At 43.6% G+C, this 26,285-nt stretch overlaps 1 protein-coding gene across 1 annotated transcript; it reads right to left on the minus strand.

Moving 5' to 3' along the window:
• Nucleotides 1-1,297: 1,297 nt before the first annotated feature.
• VSIG2 (V-set and immunoglobulin domain containing 2) lies at nt 1,298-26,285 on the minus strand. Its single transcript, XM_079955217.1, has 7 exons — nt 26,150-26,285; nt 22,441-22,604; nt 19,536-19,743; nt 17,748-17,906; nt 14,624-14,743; nt 3,156-3,306; nt 1,298-1,446 (listed from the first exon to the last, which is right to left on the minus strand). Exons 1-7 carry the CDS (start codon nt 26,214-26,216, stop codon nt 1,302-1,304), a joined length of 1,014 nt encoding a protein of 337 aa, XP_079811343.1. The 5' UTR covers nt 26,217-26,285; the 3' UTR covers nt 1,298-1,301.

Genomic DNA, 26,285 nt, shown 5'->3' on the forward strand with positions numbered 1-26,285 from the left:
TGACTCATCTTAAAGAGCAGAGAGGTACTTATGGGAGAAGGCACTCTCTCAAATAGCCTGGACTAAGACCATAAAACAGGGATGGGGAACCTTCAGTCCAAGGGCCAAAGTCAGACCTCCAGGTCTCTCCATGTGTCTCATGTGGAACTCTCCCCAGGCTAACACGCCCCTCTCCATGGCTACATCTTTAATGGCCCTGCTTTGCACCCTCCTTGAAGGCGTTTGACTGACTAGACTGTGCCCTTGAACTCTGATAATGCCTCTTGTTGGCCTGTATGGAGGATAGAGGCGGGTGGTTGGTCTATTAGCATTTATTGCTCCACTCACTTCTGCTTCTGGCTCCACCCACCAGCATGTGGCCCTCAGAAGGTTGCCTAGAAGCAAATGCAGCCCTCAGGATAAAAAAAAAGGCTGTTCCCAAAAGGGATGCAGAAGGAACCTGGAAACAAATGGACAAATACAGAATCAAAGTTTAAATGCTCCCCGCATTTCACACTAAAAATAAGTCTGGCTCCCATGTTCCAAAGGAACTGCAGTTTCCGAACAACTTTCGAGCGCAGATCAGGTAGTCCAGCTGGAAAGCTATGGCAGATTGCACAGCAGTATGAGGTCACTGTCTCCAAGTCTTGTGAAAATTCACAACACAGGAGCTAAATTCTAAGGGTAGGAAGTCCATAGAAAAGCTAGCGTTCAGTGCTACCTAGCAGGGAAGCTTGCGGAGTCATAGTAAACTACACTAAAAACTCTGATTGGATAAGAGGGCAAGTGATGTTGAACCACAGCTCTTGAAGGAAGTACTGTAGCTAGAAGTTATTATGAAAATTCATTAGCATTTTAGTGTGAATTATACATATTTTTGTCTGAAATTTTGCCTAGTAGACACATTTTTGGAAGACAATACCCCCCAAATATGATGCATTTTCATATGTGTTTTTCACAAAGATGTATTTTACCCTGGTATATTCATTTTTTGTACACGTTACTTTGCTGGAGAACGAGATCGCAAAATTCAGAGACATGAGAATTTCAAAGGATAGCTGTGTCTTGGTTTGCATATTGTTTTGGAAAGTGAAAATAAGGTAGGTTGAAATGCAAACTGAATAGAATTTCTCCACCACCTCTATTCTGGTGGAGCTCTCATAAATCTAATTCAAGTTTTAACAATGCAGCAAGCAGATTAGGGGCAGTTTAGGACACCCTTTGAAGGATGTCCTAAATATCTTCAGAAGAAATGTTCTCCATGCAGTAAAACAAAATGCTGTAAAGCAACAGCAAACCAACCCCACAGTCACAGAGCAAGCTTAGACAAGAAAATTCTTGAGCTGGGATTTGGTAGTGCTGGTAGTAGATGCAGGCCTGCTAGGTATGTTTTCCAGAAGATGATTTTCTGGCTGGCTTTCTCCCTGCAGAGAGGCCTCAGAGATTCCTGGAGCTGTGGCATCTTCCCTTTGGAAGAGAAGAAGGGGAAAAGAAGAGATGTTGAAGCAGGTAGCATCAGCCAGATGGTCACTATTTTCAAGTGAGAGACCAGTGAATTCAGGCTGCACAGTTATACTTGACTGAGGTTTTGCAGCAGTTCACTAGGGTTTGGGGCAAGAGTCTTTCTCAATACTAGCTGGAGATGCTAGAGATTGATCCTGGGACCTTTCCCATGCAAAACATGTGCTCTGTCCATGAAGGTAAAAAAGGTAAAGGTAAAGGGACGCGGGTGGCGCTGTGGCTTGGACCATGGAGCCTGGGACTTGCCGATCAGAAGGTCAGCGGTTCGAATCCCTGCGGTGGGGTGAGCTCCCATTGCTCAGTCCCTGCTCCTACCAACCTAGCAGTTCAAAAGCACATCAAAGTGCAATTGATAAATAGGTACTACTCTGGCGGGAAGGTAAACGGCATTTCCGTGCGCTGCTCTGGTTCGCCAGAAGCGGCTTAGTCATGCTGGCCACATGACCTGGAAGCTCCCTCGGCCAGTAAAGCGATATCAGCACCGCAACTCCAGAGTTATCCGCAACTGGACCTAATGGTCAGGGGTCCCTTTACCTTTACTTTACCTTAAAGGACCCCAGGACGGTTAAGTCGAGTCAAAGGGGACTATGGAGTTGTGGCGCTCAACTTGCTTCCAGGCTAAGGGAGCCAGCGTTTGTCCACAGACAGCTTTCCAGGTCGTCATGTGGCCAGCATGACTAAACCACTTCTGGTGCAACGGGACACCGTGACGGAAGCCAGAGTGCGCGGAAATGCCATTTACCTTCCTGCCACAGCGGTACCTATTTATCTACTTGCACTGGAGTACTTTTGAACTGCTGGGTTGGCAGGAGCAGGGACCAAGCAACGGGAGCTCACCCCGTCATGGGGATTCGAACTGCTGACCTTCTGATCAGCAAGCCCAAGGGGCTCAGTGGTTTAGACCACAGCGCCACCCACTCCCCTATCCATGAAATACATGGATTTCTCTCCATGAAATCCAACTTCTCTCTACTTTTAGATCCTGAACAGCAGACTGAGCAGGTGCACACATCAACTGGTCACATTTTCCAATATTGTAGCCTATTAAGTGGAGTAGACTGCATTGAAAGCTTTTCATCTTTTATATCCCATGCCTTGAAAAGTCAAGATGGGTAGCAAACAGACAATAGTGGAAAAGACTTTTTAATTTTTTTAAAAGTTTCCTTTCAGTATGAAATTAACTTAACCAGAAGCCCCTTGCACCTGTCTGCTCAATATCACTTTTTTTTTTAATTACCAGTCAACAGGACCTAGGAATTGGGAAGGGAGGCTTCTCCCCCTTCATTGCACCTTCAGATAATCCATCTGATTTGCAGAGCTATCAAACTACCTGTTGAATCAGACCTCGTGCCATAATAGTGGTAAGAGGAAAGACTGATGGTATTGCATAAACTAGCCTTAGTGTCAACAGGCCTCTGTGGATTTCTGGCCTTTAGCCAGCCTTCCCCAACACGGTGTCCTCCAGATGTTTTGAACTACAACTCCCATCATCCTCAGCCAACACTTGCGAGTAGTAGTCTACAACATCTGGAGGGCATCAGGTTAGGAAAGGCCACTTTTAGCTCCTGGCTTCCTTGTTTTTGCATCTTTTAAGGATCAGTTGGCAAATGATGCTTGCTTAGAACCAAGGCGACCTTGCGGCGAGCCAATCTAACCTGATTTCATTCCCGCTGTATATGGATTGTGTCTTCTTCTTCTCCTTCTGCTTCCTAAAGCGTAAGAACCAGAGGACTATTCCACAGAGCAACAGGAGCGCTAAGAGGACCCCTATGACAGCTCCTGCAATCACTCCAGCTTCCGCAGTGCCTGTTGTATGGAGAGACACAAAACACAAGGCTTCAGTCCTCAGCAGCAGCACAAAAATCTTAACGGTTTAGTCTATTTATTAATTGCTTTCCACAAAGCGGTCTCCAAACAACTTGCGGTATTTTAAGAGGGAAAAGAACAAAATCAGAGGGAAAAAAATCGTTGTACAATGCAAGGGGTACAACAATCAGTAGGGCAGACCCAATAAAACAGTATTATGCCTCTGAATACCAGGGGGTATTCCCATTGGAGCATTTGTTCGGCCACTGTCAGAACAGGATGCTGGACTAGATGGGCCATTGGCCTTATCAGTTGTATTATTCTTCCTTGCATCTGGTGGCAGAGAGTTCCACATGCCAAAAGCATTTCCTTTTCTACCTTCCCATGTTAATTTCACTGGAAACCTATTCTTTCGCCTCAATCATGTAAAGATCTTCCCCCTATTTTGCACATCCTCCTCTCTCGTGAAAGTGTTGCAAATGCCTATTTTTGTTGCTGCCCTCTACTTCTATTTCACTTCTACTAGAACCCTTTTTTCTCAGATACTCCCTGACCACGTGGTGTCAATGGAGATGCTCAAGATACCGCTTCACACCATATGGCTCTTCCCAACTGCTCTGCTTTTATAAGCCATTCATTTTCAGAAATGGATTTTGAACATGAAGATGCTGAAGATCCTACTTTCTCTACTTCCTATAGATTTTTTTTTCTTCCTCAAAATCTGAGAGAAACAAAAATAGACTTGTGAGCTGGAAACCTCAAACCATTAATTTAATTTCACAATATCAGAATATTCTTGCTTGCTTGCTTTCACCTACCCTGATGTAAAGAGAGAGAAGTTCTCAGCTCATTTATTTCCAGTAACCTAAAAACATGGACCTTTTCTTGACAACTTAAGCATGGGTGAAGAACCCTTGACCCTCCAAGTGTTGTTGGTCTATTTCTTTTGAAAATTTCTTTATCACTTTCCATTCAAAGAAATCTCAAAGAAACGTATAAAATGGAAATCTGATGCAACCTATTAATTGTTAAGCTGGGGATTCAATCAACATTGGTGCACTCCCAGAACAATTAATTTGCATCCATCTGTCTTGAGAGACGATGGAGTGTGCCAGGGTTGAAGTCAAACTTCTGTGTTAACAGCACCCAACTGACATCCCCCAGGGTACAAGCCTGGGCAGCATGTATGAAGGTCCTGAGCTGCCCAGACAACAAGACCCCCCTCTCGGCCTCACTGATGTGGTCCAAAGGAAAGCAGAGCAATACATTTGGCATTCACTTGGCTGCAGGAGTCTCTGGAAGGAGGTGTACAAGACACCATCCAGCCCTCTTAAGGACTCCACTCTGGATTTGTGTAGGGCAAACTCCATAGCCTTTTGTGGGATGTAACATCACTGAAGCAGTCAAATACAACATTTCCTGTTTGCCCACACAGGATAATGTTGCTCCAGCCAGGAGGACTTTCTGTCACACCTGGTCTTGAGCATCCTCCCCCAGCGTATGACCAGGTAGATGGGTGTGACTCCAGCAGACTCTACAAAAGGGCCAGTCATGTAGCCACTCATCTTTCTTTTGGTTCCTTCTCTCCAGTTTGCCTTTTGTTGTCTGCTGGCTCTCAGCTAGCAGCGCATGGGCTCATCCGTCACAGAGGATGAACCCACACTTTTCTCTGTAACTGTAACTACAAGCTAAGGCCTGCCTTCAGGACTATACAGTGGTACCTCGGGTTACATACGCTTCAGGTTACATATGCTTCAGGTTACAGACTCCGCTAACCCAGAAATATTACCTCGGGTTAAGAACTTTGCTTCAGGATGAGAACAGAAATCGGGTGGCACAGCGGCAGCTGGAGGCCCCATTAGCTAAAGTGGTGCTTCAGGTTAAGAACAGTTTCAGGTTAAGAACGGACCTCCAGAACGAATTAAGTACTTAACCCGAGGTACCACTGTACTGTGAACTGAATCTAAGAAGCATCTAGAAGCAAACGTAACCCGTGTCCATGCGTCTGCGTGTGCGCGGGTCACGTTTCAGTGCTTATGCGCATGCATGTGACATCATTTTGAGCACCTGCGCATGCGCAAGCGGCGAAACCCAGAAGTAACGCGCTCTGTTACTTCCGGGTTGCCGCGGAGCGCAACTCAAATGCGCTCATCTCGAAGCACATTCAACCCAAGGTATGACTGTACTTGTAAAAGAAGACTGTTGTGCTGTTATTGTTTTTAAGAGGGAACTAAAGGGGATTTACCAGGAACAAGCCAATCTGGACAAGCCAGACTGGATTGCTTAGCTCAAATGATGATTCTCATGAATCCATTAACTAGCTTCCTGCAGTGTACAAAGGAATGTGCTCTGCTACTAGCTCACTAACTTGAGTGAGGAAGGATAATATTTAATCAATATATCCTCTCCTACTTTCCTCAACATTCCCACACCTTTTTCTTCTCCCAAAGCCATCCTGTAAGACAGTGGAGGTTTAGGATCAGAGTTTTCCTTCTCCTAGATGGGCTACTTTCCCAGGTTGACAAACCTTCTCTGCCCTTCAATTCCCTCTGCGGCACGTGCAGAATCCGCCTTGTTGACCGTTGAATGCTCTTCCTGTTTCATCACGGCTTATAGCTTCACAAATAAAATTATTACGTACCTATCGAACCTGCACATATTTTGAAAATAAGGTTCCAAACAGACCCCAAACAGAGAATATGTTTAAATGAATGGGGAAGATGTAGAAGGTGGGCCCCAACAAGATGTGACTTGGGGAAGGATGAACCTCATCTCCTGCCTTTTAAAGTTAAAAGCAAATGCAGTAGCGATTGTGGGAGAATTTGATCCGGGCTGTAATGCAGGTAAGGAGGGTGTTAATCCTAGACCATTTTCCCAGTTTAAATTTCCTCCCTCCATGGATGCTGCTACCTGCTTCACAGGAAACAGCCAGGTAACCCTGAAATCTTTTTGGAAACTGAAGTGAAGCTGTTTCTTTCAGGATAAGATATGCATTTATTTACTCACATTTCACTTCGTTCTGTATAGCCCATCACTGAGTCTGTCTCTCTCTCTCTCTCTCTCTCTCTCTCTCTCTCTCTCTCTCTCTCTCATTTTTATTAAGTTTTCTGTTTTACAATTTAAAATGCTCGTTTAAACATCCTTAAAATATCAGTGACTTCCCTTCTTCTCTTTCCATGGCTCATTTTGCATGTCATAAATCCCTGCACATTTCACAAAAACAAAACTATTCAGTATTCCATTATTGCATCCATTAAAACTGAATTAATAATAATAATAATAATAATAATAATAATAATAATAATTTATTATTTATAGCCCGCCCATCTGGCTGGGTTTCCCTGGGTTTATCTTAATCCTGTCAGTGTTTTCAGGTGTACAAAATTTCCCCCCATATATTCAATAAACATTTTCCAGGCTCCTCTAAACATATGTTCTTTTGCTCTCTTATTCTATACAGTTGTACCTCAGGTTAAGAACTTAATTCGTTCTGGAGGTCCATTCTTAACCTGAAACTGTTCTTAACCTGAGGTTCCACCGGAGCACAATTTCTGTTCTCATCCTGAAGCAAAGTTCTTAACCCGAGGTACTATTTCTGGGTTAGCAGAGTCTGTAACCTGAAGCGTCTGTAACCTGAGATACCACTGTATGTTCAGTCTGCAAGCTGTGCATATTCCGTCAGCTTAAGTTGCCATTCTTCTTTAGCTGGGACCTCACTCATTTTCCAATTCCACTTTATCTCTTGAGGCTCTTCCAAGTCCTAAGAAGTCACTAGTATCATTTTTTAATTATATCTTGAACCCTTTCTCCAGCTTTCCCCCATGCTTCATTTTCACTTTCTGGGGAAGGGCCAGTGTGGTGTAGTGGTTAAGAGCGGTAGACTCCTAATCTGGGGAACTGGGTTCGCGTCTCCGCTCCTCCACATGCAGCTGCTGGGTCACACTTCTCTGAAGTCTCTCAGCCCCACTCACCTCACAGAGTGTTTGTTGTGGGGGAGGAAGAGAAAGGAGAATGTTAGCCGCTTTGAGACTCCTTCGTATAGTGATAAGGCGGGATATCAAATCCAAACTCTTCTTCTTCTTCTTCCTGTAGCCCAGGGGCAAAGCATCTGCTTTGCATGCCAAAGGTCTCAGGTTCGATCCTATGTTCCTAAACCAAACCAGTCCCTTGCCTTCAATTAACATCTCATTTTTCTGCCGCCATTCTCTCCGCACCCTCAAACCCCTCTGCATGTACGCTTGGTGTTTTTATCCTTCAGTCGTTCCCAGATGCCGTCCAATTTCTCCTTCTAAGTCGCCGTTCAGCCAAGAAGCGAAGCCAACGATGGGGGGGGGGGGGGAAATCTGCCCACGGAAATGAGAGCTAATTAAATGAAAGGACCTGACCTGAGTAGGAAGCAAGTCAGAAAAACGGGATGTGAGTCGTTGAGGCGGCAATCAAAGCCCGGCACATTCTGGAAATCTGTCAGAGCACAAATGGGCCAGATATCTCGCTGGTACCAGAAAATTCCAATCAGTGAGTACCAGCAATGCTTAATTTAAAAGAAAATAACACTGTTATTTATTTATTCGCATGCCAAAAATATGCTTCCAATCTAACTGAGAATCACACTCAGTCACCCAGAACTCTTTTCTCCTGTTTCCAGAGTTGTTTGTGGATATCTCAGGCTGCAGCAGAATGAGGGACGAAGGAGAGCAGGGATTCTGGGAGTGGCTGCAGAGATCATATAACACTGGTCCTGAAAGACCTACATTGGCTCCTGGGTACCTCTCCAAGCACAATTCAAGGTGTTGGTGCAGACCTTTAAAGCCCAAACAAAGCACCTCTGAAAACAATTTCACACAATGGCACAGGCATGGTGGACAGAGCTTGGTTACTTGCTGTTCATGACGTCATGGACAATGACCAATAGATACCTTTCTATGGCGCTCACATAGCCATGTTTCTGTTGGTAGCAATTGTTGTTGGTTAGTCGTTTAGTCGTGTCTGACTCTTCATGACTCCATGGACCAGAGCACGCCAGGCACTCTGGTCCACCACTGCCTCCCGCAGTTTGGTCAAACTCATGCTGGTAGCTTCGAGAACACTGTCCAACCATCTCATCCTCTGTTGTCCCCTTTTCCTTGTGCCCTCCATCTTTCCCAACATTAGGGTCTTTTCCAGGGAGTCTTCTCTTCTCATGAGGTGGCCAAAGTATTGGAGCCTCAGCTTCAGTAGCAATAGATGTGCAATTTGGAGGAAATATCACAATTCCCCATGTACAGGATCACATTCTCCTGTGTACAAGGTGTATGCAAAGGGAAAGGTGAGATCCTGCACATAAGCAGCATTAATCCAAGGAGAGGCAGCTGTAATGCGCGAAGCAAATGGGTCATGACTCCACAGCTGGCACAGGTTTGGGTTTTTTAAAAGCACCTTCTCATGGAGAAAGTTCTTACAATGAATTCCCTAAAGACGTAACTTCAAGCCAGCATAAATTAACTTTAATGACAACCTTCAGCACAGCTGCAACAATTCATATCCCTAGAAATATGATCGAATGCCTATTATGTCCTGGGCATTGATGAGAACTGGCTCTGAGCCCAGAATTCTCTTGAAGAATTAACAGCAACATCATTGGGGTGTCAAAACAGAGATTCGGTGAAGCAGATTTAGCTCAGGGATTTATCTGGTGAATAGGTGGGAAAGTGTTATTTCAGTAGGAACTGTTGAAGGCTGACAGCGAGAGGTGCAAAAGATAGGCAGATAGGCAGGCAGGCAGGCCAGGAGAAAGTTGTTGGAAAGACCTGACTTCATTTTAAAGGTGACTTTATCTGTCTCCAGGTTGCATGACTACCTTCTACGGATCCTCTAATGCACTCTAGCTATTATTTTAGCTATCCTGTTTTGAATTTGGTCTTTATTTCAATGCACATTTAGGCATGAGATGAGGATTCAGATTCATTAAAGTGTTTGTAAGGCACCTGAGGTCCTTCTCCCTCTGCAGTGCAGGCTCTGTAATGCAGAGGTTGAAAATGTAAAAAGGTAAAGGACCCCTGGACGGTGAAGTCCAGTCAAAAGGGACTATGGGGTTGCGGCACTCAACTCACTTTCAGACCAAGGGAGCCGGCATTTGTCCACAGACAGCTTTCTGGGTCATGTGGCCAGCATGACTAAACCGCTTCTGGCGCAACATAACGCCATGATGGAAGCCAGAGCACACAGAAACGCCGTTTACCTTCCTGCCACAGTGATACCTATTTATCTACTTGCACTGGTGTGCTTTCAAACTGCTAGGTTGGCAGGAGCTGGGGCAGAGCAACAGGAGCTCACCCCGTCGCAGGGATTCGAACCATCAACCTTCTGATTGGCAAGCCCAAGAGGCTCAGGGGTTTAGACCACAGTGCAGAACACAACTGCAGCATATCTAAGAGATGCCCATCCAGGATTTGCTTAAATACCTCCAGCGAATGAGAGTCCACTACTTCCCAAGGCAGTCTGTCTGCTCCACTGTCAAACAGCTCTTGCTGTGAGGACGTTTCTCCCAATGTTTAGACAAAATCTGCTTCCCTGTCATTTCCAGTCATTAGTTCTCCTGCTGCCTGCTAGAGCAGAGGTGAGGAATCTCTGGCCCACAAGCCAAACTTGACCTGCCAAGGGTTCAAATATTTGGAAGGCTACAGGTTCCCCACCATTGTTTTTGAGCATCAGGAAGTGAAAGGTCTAGGATTAATCAACACAGATGCAAGGCTGCGATCTCATGCTCATCATGTGAGATATTATGTATAATTTCTTAATTTTACACATCACTTGGGAAGACAGGAGAAATAATGCCAATGTACTGGAAGAAGCGAAGATCACCAGTGTTGAAGCAATGATTCTTCAACTTCGTTGGACTGGTCATGTTGCGTGGATGCCTGATTATCGTCTTCCAAAGCAACTACTCTATTCTGAACTTAAAAATGGAAGGCGTAATGCTGGTGGGCAACAAAAGATGCTCTCAAGGCAAATCTAAAAAAATGTAGTATAAACACCAAAAACTGGGAAACACTGGCCTATGAGTGCTCCAGTTGGAGAAGAGGCTTTACCAAAGGCATCATGAACTTTGAAGACGCTCGAACTCAAGACGAAGGGGAGAAACAAGTTAAGAGGAAGGCACGTTTGGCAAACCCTCACCGCAATCAATTCCTGCCCCCAAACCAATGTCCCCACTGTGGAAGGATGTGTGGGTCCAGAATTGGCCTCCACAGTCACTTATAGACTCACTGTTTAAACCGGGTTCATGGAAGTCAATCTTACTTGGCTACAAGTGATCACAGAAGAAGAAGAAGAAGAAGAAGAAGAAGAAGAAGAAGAAGAAGAAGAAGAAGAAGAATTTCTTAAGCCGAAGAACATGTTGAAGAAAGACAGGTCTCTTTGCAGTCCCAACCCAATACATTTTTGTTACATTAAGAGAAGCAGCAAGTGACTCCTTATCTCCACTTTCTGCCACATATCTGTAAACGCAGATTGCATTTCAGGGCTGTTGGTAGCCATTCACTCTCTCAATTTCAGCTCCTTCTTCCATAATATTCATAAAAGTAACATAGCAGGGATGTTGTAAGCCACTCTCAGCCTTAGATATGCTTCCAACCTGCAGTGAACTGTCTTGGAGCACTGCCATTAAGTCATATTCTCTCAGCCTCACCCCACCCTTAGGGATGGGGGAGAAATGGGATTTAGTTCACATTTCAAGGTGAATCTGCCTAATTTGTACCTTCAGAAACAATATGGCAGCCAAACTCGGAGCATCCTTCAAAATTCTCACTTCTCCAAATTTTGCAATGCAGTGATACAGCTATGTAATGCATACAAAAATTCATCTACCGGGATAAGGTGTGCATAAGAATGTATCTATTACTGAAAAACAACATGCAAAAATGAATTCTATCAGGGGAAGTTGCTTTGCGAAAACTTGTACGTTAGGCAAAATTGTATAGAAAAATTACACACAAAATTAGGAGAATTTTCTGGTGAGTTTTCATTGGGACTTAGAAAAGAGTGGTGTGGAAATGTGAAGAACTGTATGCAACAACGGCAGTGAGAATGCTACTAGCCCAGAGATGGAAGGAAGGAGAAGGACCAACAAAAGAAGAATGGCAGATGAAACTGATGGAGTATGTGGAAATGGCAAAACTGACGGGGAAGTTCTGAAGCCAGGAAGATCAAGTATTTTCTAAAGACTGGAGTAAATTTGAAATTGATTTAAAAGACCACTATAAACAGTTAGAATCTTTGGCAGGGATGTAATGACACTTGTAATGTGGAATGATTTATGGTAATTATGGTTATATAATGGATGGATAAAGGTAAAAGATGCAGAAAATTTAATCTTGAATATGGACCCCATGGAGAGAAGGAAGAAGGTCCGAAGGTGCAAAAGAACCCCTGTATGTTATTGTCTGGTTGTGTTTTATATGTATAAAAGTATCAAAAACTCAATAAAAATTACAGTGGTACCTCTGGATGCGAATGGGATCCATTCCAGAGCCCCGTTCGCATCATGAGCGGAATGCAACCCGCGTCTGCACATGCACGTGTCACGATTTGCCGCTCCTGAGCATGCGCGTGGTGCCATTTTGAGCGTCTGCGCATGTGCGAGCAGCGAAACCCAGAAGTAACCTGTTCTGTTACTTCCGGGTCACCGCGGAATGCAACTTGAAAACGCTCAACCTGAAGCATCTTTAACCCGAGGTATGACTGTATTTTAAAAAAGGAAATGTGAAGAACTGAACAAAACAGAAAATGAAAACCAGGGAAACATAAACTGATAGATTTGCTCATCCCTACCCCCAACACACTTGCAATGTGGGAACACTAATGCTGGAGTATTCTGTTTCTCTTTTTCTCTCAACCACATCCTGCAATATACTGGTCGGTGGAGACAGAGACAAGACCCATCTTGTAATTTGGCTCAAGCCCAGATTCTGACTATACTGGGACACAGTTGGGGGGGAAAATCACATGTCAATAAATAAATAAATGCAGATACATGTTGGTCACTAGATGGCACTGCAAGCTCATGAAGATTTGCCTGAAATAGAGAGAGTGGACTTTTTGCAAATGGGTTCTATATTGTCAAACAGCACGAGTGGATTTATCTTTCTCAAAGGTAGCATGCATCCCTCATGTCTCTCCTAGGCTGTACTGGTGTTGCAGCAGGGATAGCCATAGCTCAATGATGGGGCCTCTGCTTTCCGTGCAAAAGGTTCCCGGTTCAATTCCCGGCGTCCCTGCATAGGACTAGGAGAGATCTCTGCCTGAAATCCTGGACAGCTGCTGTCACTCAGCATAGACAACAATAAGCTAGATGGACCAATGTTCTGACTCAGTTTGAGGCAGCTCCCTATGATCCCAAATATTCCATATAAGAAGGATATGGCTATCAGAAGTTACTTGCCATTATATGGCCATGTGCCACCTCCAACACAGGCTGGCCCTGTTAATAGGCAAAGTGAGGCAACAGCCTCAGGCATCAGATGCTAGGGGCAGAAGCAGTTGCCTCCTGGACAGCTGCAAGGATGCTATTTGCCCAGAGATGGAAGGAAGGTAAGGTTCCAACCAGAGAAGAATGAATAATCAAGATGATGGACTATGCCATAGATAGTCAAATTAAGGCCCGGGGGCCAGATCCAGCCCAATTGCCTTCCAAATCTGGCCCGCGGATGGTCCGGGAATGGTCCGGTGTTTTTACATTAGTAGAATGTGTCCTTTTATTAAAAATGCATCTCTGGGTTATTTGTGGGGCATAGGAAATCGTTCTTTCTTTCTTTTCCCTGCAAAATATAGTCCGGCCCCCCACAAGATCTGAGGGACAGTGGACCGGCCCCTGCTGAAAAGTTTGCTGGCCCCTAAACTATGCCAAAATGGCAAAACTGACCAGGAAAACTAGAAACCAAGAAGACAAGAAGTTTAACAAAGAATGGAAGTTTTGTACAGATTACCTTGAAGAACACAGTAAACATTTATAAACGTTAGCAGGATTGACATAACACTTGTCATATAATAACTTTATGGATTTTTTTTTTTTTGATAAATATTATAAGATGGAAACCATGGGAGAACGGAGGGAGGTCCATGAATTCAGGGAATCCTATACATGTATAAAATTGATTATATCTGAATGTAAACGGCATTTCTAAAAACTGAAAATTAAAAAGAAGAAGCAGTAGCTTACTCGCAGCTCCCTCTGATGTATCCCCACCCAAGTCTTCTTCTCTGCTGGGAGGCACATGGCCTGCTCTGCACCCCCTAAAGTAGTCTGTTGCTTTCAGGGGGGCACTATCCTGTTGCCCATATTGATCTAAGATTCAGCAGCCAGCCCAGTTGGTTTCTGTAGGTAGCATGCAGAGGGGCTTCCTGTTACCCTTCGCCTCAGGTAGCTCAATGTCTCTGGCTGTCTTTTTAGCTAGTTCCAATCCCCTCCCCCAAATTTTGATAGGTCCCACACTCCCAAGGCTGGAGAGAGATTCCAGGTCATTAAGGACCATTTTATGTCCTTAATCACCCATCCAGTTTCTCAATCACCACTACGTGATACAGTCAAACCTTGGTTCCCGAATGTCTCTGTTTTGGAACAGTTTGGCTCATGAACACCGAAAACCCAGAAGTAAATACTCTGGGTTTCGAATGTTTTTCAGAAGCCGAACGTCCGAGTGCAGGAAGCTCTTGCAACCAGTGCTTTTTTCTGGGGATACGCAGGGGTTTGCATACCCCTAAACATTTTGTGACTCTAAGTTTGGCCTCATTGAGGGGCAGTATTTCAATATAAGTAGGAAAATTAGAGTACCCCTAAACATTTTTTTAATAGAAAAAAAGTACTGCTTGCAACCAGTCGGAAGCAGCACCTCGGTTGTCAAACATGTCGGAAGCCAAACAAGCTGCCGGAATGGATTACGATTGACAACCCAGGTTTGACTGTATCTCACTTCGGCTTACTTAGGTGTGTGGGATATAGCTATTAATGATCAATTAACACGTGTCATTAAGGTAAGATGGGGAATATGCAGAAGAAATGATTTTGAGGAGCTATGGAGGATATTTGTAGAATTTGTACTGTTAAAACGGAAAGGGGTCAAACCATCGCAAGAAGTGTTGAAATTTTGGGAGGTTGGATAGTTACAATGGAATGGTCTCGGTGGTGGGGTGCACATTTTTATTCTTATTTATTTATTGTTATTACTTTATCTAATATATATATATATATATATATATATATAAGGCTTACTGAAGTGGCCACACTCATGACAACAGCCAGGCACTCAAGCAGGTAAACACAAAGCTAGACACCTGTCCTCACCTGTCACATGAATGGTGAGCTCGCATTTCTGTTGTCCAAACTCATTGGAGGCAAGACATTGATACGTCCCAGAGAATGCGAGTGAGATGTTTCTCAGCCACAGATTCCCTGTTTTGTCATCTGTGGGGAGGGAAGAAGGAAAGAGTGAAGTTTAGGGTCAATTTGCTCAATCTCAAAACAGCACAGCCTGCCTATTAATTGCTGGACCCTGTTAGCAGATGAAAACATTAGCAGGATTTTAGTCTCACTTGTAATGTAACAAATACTATGGACAACAAGGATAGATTTGAAATATAGATTATGAAATAATTTGCAGTTGAAAACGTTGACAATACGGCCCATGGAGGGGATTGGGAGGGTCGGGTCTTGAGATTCAGAGAAATCTCTCTATATGGATAAAGTACTTGGTTTTGTTATAAACTTGAGCAGTGGTACCTTGGTTCTCAAACTTAATCCGTTCTGGAAGTCCATTTCAAATTCAAAGTGTTCCCAAACCAAGGCATGCTTTCCCATAGAAAATAATGTAAAATGGATTAATCCATTCCAGACTTTTAAAAACAACCCCTAAAACAGCAATTTAACATGAATTTTACTATCTTTTTTTTTTTTAATAAATTTTTATTAACCGGCCAATCACATCGAATCAAACCACATCACATAAATTCCAAATTACAGTGCCGAATTTTTAAATTTTGTTGGGGGGTCCCATACTTCCAGATCCGAGGAGGGATTCTGATCTAATCATTACTTCTGCATTAATGTCCAAATCAGTCCAAATAAGTCCAAATAGATGTTTAAACAGTCCAAACACATATTCATAGTTCTTTCCAGTCTTATCTTGCTGTTTCCACATCACTTCTTAATCAAATATTTTCTCTTTGTCCTTTATGGTCTCTCCTGATGGTCTCCTTAAGCCGATATACACTGGTAATGCTCCTGCGTAGATTTCTTGTCGTGAACCTCCATCCAGATGGTTCCCATAAATCATCACCTTCGGAGATAAGATCACTTTTTCCCTCGTAAATTCATAGCTCTGTCGTACTTAAAGCCTCTTTGATGAGTCTCTCCCACGATATTCACTGTCCTCCCAGGCTTATTCCTCCGACAGAGCTTCCCAAGATGGCGACGACGACATTTTTAACTGCGTCAGAACAAAGCTCTTATACATTCCACAGTCTTCTAAAAACATACCTTGGTTCGAAAGTTTATCTCCACACAGCCTTAGATTCACAGCTTAAGTCCTTAAAACCTCATTTCTGGCTTTTGACTCTTGAAGGGAGGGGATTCTTGGGGTTAATCACATAAGTAAAATAAAATGTTTTTCCCCCTCCCCCATCAGTCTTTGCCATACCGTATCTTGACATATCTTCTCATAAATTAAATCTTGTTTTTCCAGAGACCTCTTTGTTGCAGTATTCACTCCTCCTCATTTCCTGAAGTATGTGCGTTTCCTTCATGCCAAATCGTTTCTTTTGAAGTTCTCGCAGCTAGTGGCGCAGGTCAGAGATGGCGTCCAGGAGTGCCGACCCACGGGAGGGTTTTGTGCCTAATGCCCCCATCCCCCTCAAAAATTCAGGGGTGGTATCGGGCACAGCAGGCATACGGCCCCACTCACCATCTTGAGTGGGTTTAGGGAGGCTAATTACTCCCAACATAGCCTCCAAATACCTCCCGTGGGTCGGAGAGATGTTATTGTCGGCCATCTTCCTATGCGCCCCCTAGTGGGCCCCCTCATGAATTTTACTATCTAATGAGACCATTGATCCATAAAATGAAAGCAATAAACAATATACTGCAGTCACACAATCAATCAATCAATCAGTAGCTGAACTTGGTTCCACACAGTCACAGAAACAAAACAAAAAAAAGCCGCAAAAACAAAAACGCAAAATAAATAGTAAAAACAGACAGACCTCAGTGTAACACTCAAAACAGAGGTGTGGCACTCAAATCGGAAGCGTAACATTCAAAATGGAGCATGTTTGGCTTCCAAAGTAAGTTCGCAAACTGGAACACTTACTTTCGGGTTTGCAATGTTTGGGTTCCAAGTTGTTTGAGAACCAAGGTACCACTGTATTTGTAAAATCGAATAAAAATGATTTTAAAAATATATATTGCTGGACCCAGTTCGTTTGGAGGAATTCAACGTGGCACCCCATTTGATTAGTGCTTCCCAACCTTTTTCCGACCATGGCCCCCTTCTGACCTCGTTTCCTTCCTGTGGCTCCCCACTCTGTCCTACCAGTAGGACGGTAGCTATTTAAATATTTTGTTTTGTAAAACATGCTTTATTTTTATTTTTTTAAAATAATTTATAAAAAATACAATTACATAAAATGATAGGAACATAATGAAATATTATTGAAGCAGAGGGGGAAACCTGCAGATAACAGGCCAAAAGCATAAACTCCAACATTTCTCCAATGAAAATAGGGGTGTTCTATTCCATAATACTAATTTTACTGTTTACACCCCACACATCTTACTGGGTTGCTGCAGCCACTCTGGGCAGCTTCCAACATATATAAAAACATAACAAAACATTTTTTAAAACCTATGCAAGGCTACCTACAGATGGCTTGGTGGTCAGAAAACTCCACACCCTTCAACACTTTTCGGGTGAAAATAGGGACGTCCTAAGAAAAAAGTGGGACATTCTGGAACTGAATCAGAAACTGGGATGACTTCTGTAAATCGGGGACTATCCCTGGAAAATAGGGACCGTTGGAGGGTCTGCAAAAGGTGCACAGAGAGTTCTGTATATATGGGAGAATTTTAAAAAGCAAGTGGTCCTCAATGACCTGGTGCAAGAAGATATGCCATTTACCTTCCTGCCGCAGTGGTACCTGTTTATCTACTTGCACTGGTGTGCTTTTGAACTGCTGGGTTGGCAGGAGCTGGGACTGAACAACGGGAGCTCACCCCGTTGCGGGGATTTGAACCGCCGATCTTCCAATCGGCAAGCCCAAGAGGCTCAGTGGTTTAGACCACAGTGCCACCCATGTCCCTACACATCTATCTGCATTACCCTGTTGGTAAGAACGAAAATTGCACCAATGCAGTTTTCCTTTTCCAAAGTGTTCCTTAATAGTAATGTATCTGAAGAGAGCAGTTATTCACTTACCTTGCACCATATTGGACAGAGGTAGCGGAGTCTTGGTATCCAGCCGTGTCCAGGAATAAGTTGGTGAAGGCACGCCTTCGGAAGAATTGCAGGTCAGGCGGGCATCTGAACCCACGGAAGCAGAAGTGGTCCCTTTGCACACCGGAGTGGATGGAGGCACTGTTGTGGGGGGGGGGGAGAGAGAGATAATTCAGTGCCAGGACACATAGAATCATAGAATTGTACAGTTTGCCTTTAAATTTATTTATTTGGTTTTTCAAATTAAAATTTTACAGAGATATATCAGACATAAGTCATAAAGAGGAAGCAGCCCCGACTAAAGAAAACTGGAAAACCAAGTTAATGGACTATGCTGAAATGGCGAAACTAACTGGAAAGCTCAGAAATCAAGAGAACGAGAAATTTAAAAAAGAATGGGAAATGTTTATTTTGTATTTGCAAAAGTATTGTAAACAGGTTAATTAATACATTGGCATGATTTTAAGAACACTTGTAATTTTAGAAATAGGACAGGAAATCTGAAGTCAAATAATAATAATTTGGAGTAGAAATGATATGCAATTGAAAAGAAAATTTAAGGGACCAGGGATGGAGGGGGGGACAGAAGACCCGGGATTCAGAAAATCCCATTTTATGGATTTGACATTGTTTTTGTGTGTATTTTTCTTTGTTTGTGGTTGTTATTGTGTTTGTTATTGTGCGTCTTTTACTTTGGTTATTTTTGTTGAAAATTTATTAAAAATATTATATAAAAAAGGAAGTGGTTCAAAACGGACAAAGCCCCCTTGAAGGCATGCTCCTGGGCCCCCATCCGCACTATACATTCAAAGCACTATCATACCACTTTAAACAGTAGGGAAGAGCATGTGATGTATCATTGCAATAAATGTTAAACTGAACAATCATGTGTTCTTGGCTATTTGTGTGCTGGGAGAAAGGGACTGGGGGCTTTCAGATGTACCCCTTCCCATGGAAACCCAACACACTCTGAGGGGTGTTTCCAGGGTTTGGGGGGGGGGAGAGAATATGCTTTAAATGTATGGTGTTTATGCAGCCATAGAGTCATAGATCTAAAAGAAGTCCTAGGGTGAGAGCATCCCCAACAGATGTTTGTCCAGATTATGCTTGAAAATGTCCTCTGGAGATTAAGAACCACCATCCTTCTAGGTAACTGGTTCCCTTGGCAAACTGCTCTTAAACTGAATACATTTCTCCTTATACATAACCAAGTTCTCACTGCCTGCAACTTAAACCCATTCAACCAAGTGGGTTAACTTAAACCCAACTTAAACCCATTCCCCACCCTGCCCTCTGGGGAAACGGAGACAAAACGTTTGGCCTGCTTTCAGCATGGTTGCAGGACTGCGTCCCTTCTATTCAATTGTTATGTACTGAGCTGAATAGGATCCAAAATGCAGCAGTCTGATTGGTCCTAAAACAATAGGATTCAGTATGCAGCAGTCTGATTGGTCCTAGAACAATAGGATTCAGAATGCAGCAGTCTGATTGGTCCTAGAACAATAGGACCCAGATTGCAGCAGTCTGATTGGTCCACAGGAGTCACCCAATCCAGCTCCAGGTGGAAGTGAATCTGCAACCTGATTGACCTACAGGAGAATCCCCGAATTAGCCAATCTCGTGGGACCCATTGTGTAAATAATGTATATAAAGCAGACATTCTGGGGGAACTTCCATTCCTCCTCACCACTATGAGCTGAATAAAGAGCATGAAACCCACTCTCAACTCCGAGTATATTTCATCAATGTTAAAAGGGAAATGGGACTTACTTAAAACTGTGAGCTGGATGAGCCCAATGCTCGTTCCATAGAAGTCCGGGGGATTGTTCACCTCACAGATATAGGTGCCGGCATCGGATGCATGCAAGTCAGTCAGTTGGATGGAAGCATCACCCAACGTGGGAAGATCTTGAAGGAGACTTAGCCGTTCACTCTGGGAGCCTGGTTTGTACAGCTTATTATTTGTGAAGTACAGAATCTGTAGAGAGAAGGGAGGCTCCGCTGGAAACAGGCACCTCTTCAGAGATACCTGGGTGTATCCCTAACCCGCTGATGAACCCATGAGGTTACTTGAAGGAAAGACACTTTTAGCATGGGCTGGTGAACCTGTGGCCCTCCAGCTATGGTTCTCCACCTGGATCTTGGGTTGTGTTGCCACCCATCTGGACAACATCAGGTTCCCCATCCCTGATGTACAAGCTGTAACTGAATCATGTGCTGGAAGTTGAAATAAAGCTGCTATCCAAAGCATGCTTATTTGAAAGTTAACACCATTAAGATCAATGGGACTAACTTCAAGTAGATACATATAGTGGATATTACGCATAGGCAGCTATGACAGATTATGGCCTTGCTACATCTGTGCCACACATTTCTTATACTAGTAAAACAGTTGTGGCACCCTAAAGAAAGTTGGGAACTGTCATTTGTTAAGGGTTCTGAAAGTTGCTAGGAGACCCTGATACCCCTCCCAGAGCTACAATTTCCAGAGTTCCCTGTGAAGAGAAATTTAGTGACTCAGAAACTACAACTAATCCAGAATGCGGTACCTAGATTGGTGACTGGGAGTGGCCACCAAGACCCCATAACACTGGTCCTGAAAGACCTACACTGGTTCCCAGTACATTTCTGAGCACAATTCAAAGTGTTGGTGCTGACCTTTAAAGCCCTAAATGGCCTTGGCCCAGTATACCTGAAGGAGCATCTCCACCCCCATCATTCAGCCCGGACACTGAGGTCCAGCTCTGAGGGCCTTCTGGCGGTTCCCTCACTGCGAGAAGTGAAGTTACAGGGAACCAGGCAGAGGGCCTTCTCGGTAGTGGCACTTGCCCTGGGGAACGCCCTCCCATTAGATGCCAAGGGAATAAACAACTATCCGACTTTTAGAAGACATCTGAAGGCAGCTCTGTTTAGGGAAGTTTTTAATGTTTGGTGTTTTATTGTGTTTTTAATATCCTGTTGGGAGCCACCCAGAGTGCTGGGGAAACCTAGGCAGATGGGCAGGGTATAAATAAGTTGTTGTTGTTGTTAAACCACTTGGAAAATAAGGACCCCCTAACAACTTCCAGCACCCATAACAGACTACAGTTCCCAGGATCCTTTGGGGGAATGCTGTGACTGTTTAAAGCTGTATGCATTCAACGAGAGTACAGTAGTGTCTAACTGTGTACACAATCGCTGAGCTGTAGAAACAAACTAGTGTACACACTTTCACACATCAGCATGTGTGGGGACAGCTTATGTTTGCATTCAGTGTAATGTGTGAACAAGCCCCTAGATATAATCCCAAAGAACATCACTGCACAACCTAATACCCATTCTATAAGGATCAAGTGGCGGTTGTAGAATAGCGAGCTAACAAAGGACGGAATCATGGTTAGCCTGTTGGACTTCAGCTGGGGACACCTGCGGTCAAATCCCTGATCAGTCATGAGGGGCACTGGGTGACCTTGGACCAATTGATGCCTCTGCCTATCCTTCCAAAGAGAGGGATCATGTACCAGCCAAGGCTACACTGGCCCTCTATCATCACTGAGACGTGGGTGGCACTGTTGTCTAAACCACTGAGCCTCTTGGGCTTGCAGTGGTTCAAATCCCCACGACGGAGTGAGCTCCTGTTGCTCTGTCCCAGCTCCTGCCAACCTAGCAGTTCAAAAGCACACCAGTGCAAGCAGATAAATAGGTACCACTGGGGCGGGAAGGTGTTTCCGTTCACTCTGGTTTCCGTCACAGTGTCCTGTTTCACCAGAAGTGGTTTAGTCATGCTGGCCACATGTCCTGGAAAGCTGTCTGTGGACAAACGCTGCCTCCCTCGGCCTGAAAGCGAGATGAGCGCCGCAACCCCATAGTTGTCTTAGACTGGACTTAACCGTCCAGGGGTCCTTTACCTTTTTTTTTTTAACCTATCACTACTACCATCCTGAAACTCACAAGAACTCGCAAATAAATGCAGCTCTAGCAGATTACATCATTACACCTGCTGTGAAAACGCTGTTGCTACTCTAGCAGTTTGCCCAGAGGACCACTTCTTGGAGTTAGAGCCTGACTCCAATGCTAGAACTTCCCATCTCATCTGCTAAATGCAGCTTGTCTTCTCTTCCTGTTGATCAGCTGGAGAAGAGCCTGACTCTGAACTTAGGCATCTGAGAAATCTCTTGAATCTTATCCAGCCAAACCTTTTGGGAGTTGGGTAATTTTAGCAGTTTCTGTTTATAGCTCTAGTTCTTTACATTCTTAACCCTGTGAATGTGTACTCAGAAGTTAGTCCCACTGTTTTCAGTGGGCCTTACTCCCTAGAGTGTGTAAGGTTGCAACCTCAACAAATTTCAGACAAAGGGTTCATCCACAGTTTTCTGCTCGACCTCCAATTTGTAGACACTGTTCCAAGTAATTTTCCTTTTGCCTATCTCCCTCCTCAGGGAAAACCCTCCCTTAAGTGCTAAATCAGAGCAAATGGCAATCAGGAGAAAACCCAAATTGCTATTTGCTCTGACTGAGTACTAAAGAGTGGTTTTCCCTGTAAGAAAGGAGTAGGACAATAGGAAGCCCATAGTTTAAGCAGAATGTCCTCTTCCCCTCCATTTTTTTTAACTTCAAGGTTAGGTTGGTTGAGATCAATACATTCTCCTTACGCAACTTTCATTATGGGTCACACCACGGCCCCCAACCCCTTCACCTGTTTCCCTTGGTCAGGAGGAGTTGAGCCAGGGGCAAACCTCCATTCAAGCACAAAGTTTTTGTCGACAGATGTTTTGTAATGACACGGCAGCTCCACACTCGAACCTCTCCGCTGCATGACTGGATCTTGTGGTACTGTCACCTCCACACACTCCCCACAGCCTGCAGGGGAAACGAAAAAAGAAGCTCACCAGTTTGATCATTTCATCTCTTGGATTACTACAGAGGAAGTTGTGCCCCCCCCCCCCAATGTTGTTGGGATTTCAACCTCCATTGACTCCAGGCAGCATAGGCACAGGCTAGGAATGACTGGGTGTTTTAGTGCAGAATGAATGAATGCTATATTTATTGTTGAAAGCTATAAAGGTAAAGGCACCCCTGACCGTTAGGTCCAGTCGCGGATGACTCTGGGGTTGCGGCGCTTATCTCGCTTTACTGGCTGAGGGAGCTGGCGTACAGCTTCTGGGTCATGTGGCCAGCATGACTAAGCCCCTTCTGGCGAACCAGAACAGCGCACGGAAACGCCGTTTACCTTCCCGCTGGAGCGGTACCTGTTTATCTACTTGCACTTTGACGTGCTTTCGAACTGCTAGGTTGGCAGGAGCAGGGACCGAGCAACGGGAGCTCACCCCGTCGCAGGGATTCAAACCGCTGACCTTCTGATCAGCAAGCCCTAGGCTCTGTGGTTTAGACCACAGCTCCACCCGCGTCCCTCGGTAAAAGCTATAAGCCATCACAATGTATAGAATACAAATAATTGATTTAAAACTGAACAACAACAACAGCAAAGCAAACATACAAAAATGCCAAAATCACACCTGCATAAGTTAAGCACTCCACATCTCACACTCCCCCCTTATGATACTTGCCTTGGTGCCTAGCTCTCAACTTAATTGCAGCCAAGGCAAATTTTGCAACTTGTGCACTAATAAATACTAGATATAGGTAGGTAGCCGTGTTGGTCTGCCATAGTCGAAACCCAAAAAATAAAAATAAAAAAATCCTTCCAGTAGCACCTTAGAGACCAACTAAGTTTGTTCTTGGTATGAGCTTTCGTGTGCATGCACACTTCTTCAGATACATGGAAACAGAAGTCACCAGACCCTTATATAAAGTGAGAGGGTGGGGAGGGGTATCACTCAGAAGGTTGGTGGGAATGGGTGATTGGCTGATAGGTGTGGTAAACCTGTTGACGACTGTTAACGATTGCAATTGGTCTTACAGGAAAAAGCAAGGGATGAGATGGCCAAAAATAGCTTTATCGTGTATAATGAGATAAGAATCCAATGTCTCTATTCAGACCAGGTCTCTCCATGGTTTTAAGTTTGGTAAGTTTGGCTAGAGATTTGCTCAAGGGGAGGTCGGTTGGAAAGAGAGCAAAGGGTGTAATCGAGGAATTTTTGTCTAGGGGATGTATATAAAGGGCATTGTAACAAATAGTGTTGAATGTCCTCCATGTCTCCTAACTCACAGATGCAGTCTTTGGTACACAGGGGGGTTAGTTTTAGTCCAGCAACACTTGTAGGGTATTTTATTTTGTGTTTTATTCTGTGAATTGTCCTGAGATCTTTTGATGAAGGGCGGTATATAAATTTAATAATAATAATTAATAATAATAGGGGCCCAGGTTCCGCATCCCTGGATTGTTAGCATCTTCATATCTCTGGTTGTTTTTGTTTTTTTGTAAATCCTGTATCAAGAAACTTCTAAACACACTTTCAGGTTGCTTGTTCAACTCACCCTATCCCTGCAGTAGAGGGATGAAAAAACCTCTGGCTCCCCAGATGTGCTGAACTACAACTCCCATCAGCCTCAGCAAATAAAGCCAGTGGCCAGCAGTGGAGGGAGTTGTCGTTCAGCAACATCCAGAGGCCAAAGGTTCTTCACATCTGCAAAATCCAGACACACATGCAAGCACAAGGCACCGTCCCAGCTGAGGGACACGTTCCAGCCGGGCAAAAATTGCTTGAAGAAGGAGCAGTACCAGTGAGCAATCTGGCTTGGGGAGATGATATTGCCAAGCAACTATCCCAGTGACCAGATAGAGATGCCTACAGGGCTGTGTTGGATGCCTTGGCTCATGGTTCCCCACCTCTGATGTACCTAGTAAACTAACCATAAACGGCTTTAGATGGTTTACTTTTAGAATTGATGTGGTTCCTGTAGATTAGCCATGACGCAAAGATACTCAGCCACATTTATAATCTGGACAGGTATCGCCCTGCCCATTCTCAGATACTTAAAGCCCTTTGCATGGTTAGTGATAGGAAGCAAGTCCTGTGGTTTTCAGGACACAATGGTCTCTTTTTTATATGAAATATTTTTTATTGGTTTTTTACAAATACAAATTTATAGCAAAAGTATTTAAATAACCATTCTCTGAGGTTCTCTGAATCTCCAAACTTCCTCTCATCCCTTACATGGGTCCTTATACCAATATTTACAATTACATATCAGTCCATTTTCCATACTTTTTGTACTCATGAATTATCTATAATTTTTGTTACTTTACAAATGAATCTTAATAGTCCAGCTAAAGTTTTAATTTGTTTACAATGGTCTCCTAAATAAATTATAAAAATTTCCCCATTCTTTTTTAAAGTCCTTATCTTCTTGATTCCTGAGTCTCCCGGTTAGTTCAGGGCATAATGGTCTCTGATAAGTGTTGTTACGATTGCAGCAGTCATGTATGCTACGACTGGGCAAATCTCTGGGTGAATTGAAGCAGATCTGCAAGGACTTTTTGAACTGAATTGAAGTAGATCTGCGAGGACTGTGAGAAAAGAACATTGTTCGTGTACGGAATAACGGCGGCCAGAATTTTAGTAGCAAGAAATTGGAAAAACACAATACTCAACACGGAAGATTGACAAATCCTAATGGTAGAATATCTGCAGCTAGCGAAAGCGACAGGAAGAGTAAGAAGCCAACCAAAACAAAAAGTCTATAAGGATTGGGGAATCTTTAAAGAATATTTAGAAAACTATGGAATAAAAGGAAACATCTTGGCAGAATTAGACTGATCCCTGTATTGTATAAATATAAGTTTGTAGGGAGGTAAAAAGAAATTATATAAGAAATATGTAACTGTGCGGTATAAAGTAATGGATAGATAAAGTACAGTGAGATTAATGGGAAGTCAGTTTTTTATTTCTTCTCTATAAGTTTTATAATTGTGTTCAGTATCAGTAGTATATATGATGATAATTATATTAATCTTCTTGTATCTTATAGTGTGGTGGTTTGTTTGATTTTTCTGTTATTCGTTTGTTTGATTGTATGTTTGTTTACTTGTATGTACGTCTGTTTTCTCATAAATGTATTTATTTTAAATTAATAAAGATATATATTTTTAAAAAATAAAATGAAGTAGATCTTCGAGGACTTCTGACTTTGAGTTGTTTAACAATGGTGACAACTAAAAGACTCCCCGCCCTCCCACACTTATGCTGCTAAAATGTAGAAAATTGGGGTGGGGGAGTTGTAACCGAAAGTGGAGGCAGGTCTACTCAGAAGTAAGTTTCAGTGAGTTCAATGGGACTTGCACCCAGGCATGTGGGTATAGGTCTACAGCCTTTCTCTCCAGAGAGTTAGGAATGTGGTGGAAGCAGGTTCCTTAGTTTCGTTTTTGTCGGGTTGGTGTTGGTTAGATGTTCCCAGGTGTCAAAAAAAGGTCATTTATGTATGCTACTATCTTAGGTACTCACCAAAGATTGAGATGAGAATCAGGCTGCAAGAGATGGAGGGAGTCAGGAAAATCACCGTGAGAGCCATTGCTCTGCTGGGAGGCTGTGACTTTTGGTGCAAAAGCTGAAACTCTACTGAGACTAAGCAGGACTGTTT

Source organism: Podarcis cretensis (genome assembly GCF_951804945.1).
Source record: "Podarcis cretensis genome assembly, chromosome: 15".
Classification (NCBI taxonomy): domain Eukaryota; kingdom Metazoa; phylum Chordata; class Lepidosauria; order Squamata; family Lacertidae; genus Podarcis; species Podarcis cretensis.

Coding starts and splice junctions, on each gene's coding strand:
- VSIG2 (XM_079955217.1), bottom strand. CDS start 26,216: ATGGCTCTCACGGTGATTTTCCTGACTCCCTCCATCTCTTGCAGCCTG. Junction 17,907..19,535: donor CATCCAGCTCACAGTTTTAA/GTAAGTCCCATT, acceptor CCCCCACAACAG/TGCCTCCATCCACTCCGGTG. Junction 1,447..3,155: donor TACAGCGGGAATGAAATCAG/GTTAGATTGGCT, acceptor TCTCTTCCAAAG/GGAAGATGCCACAGCTCCAG.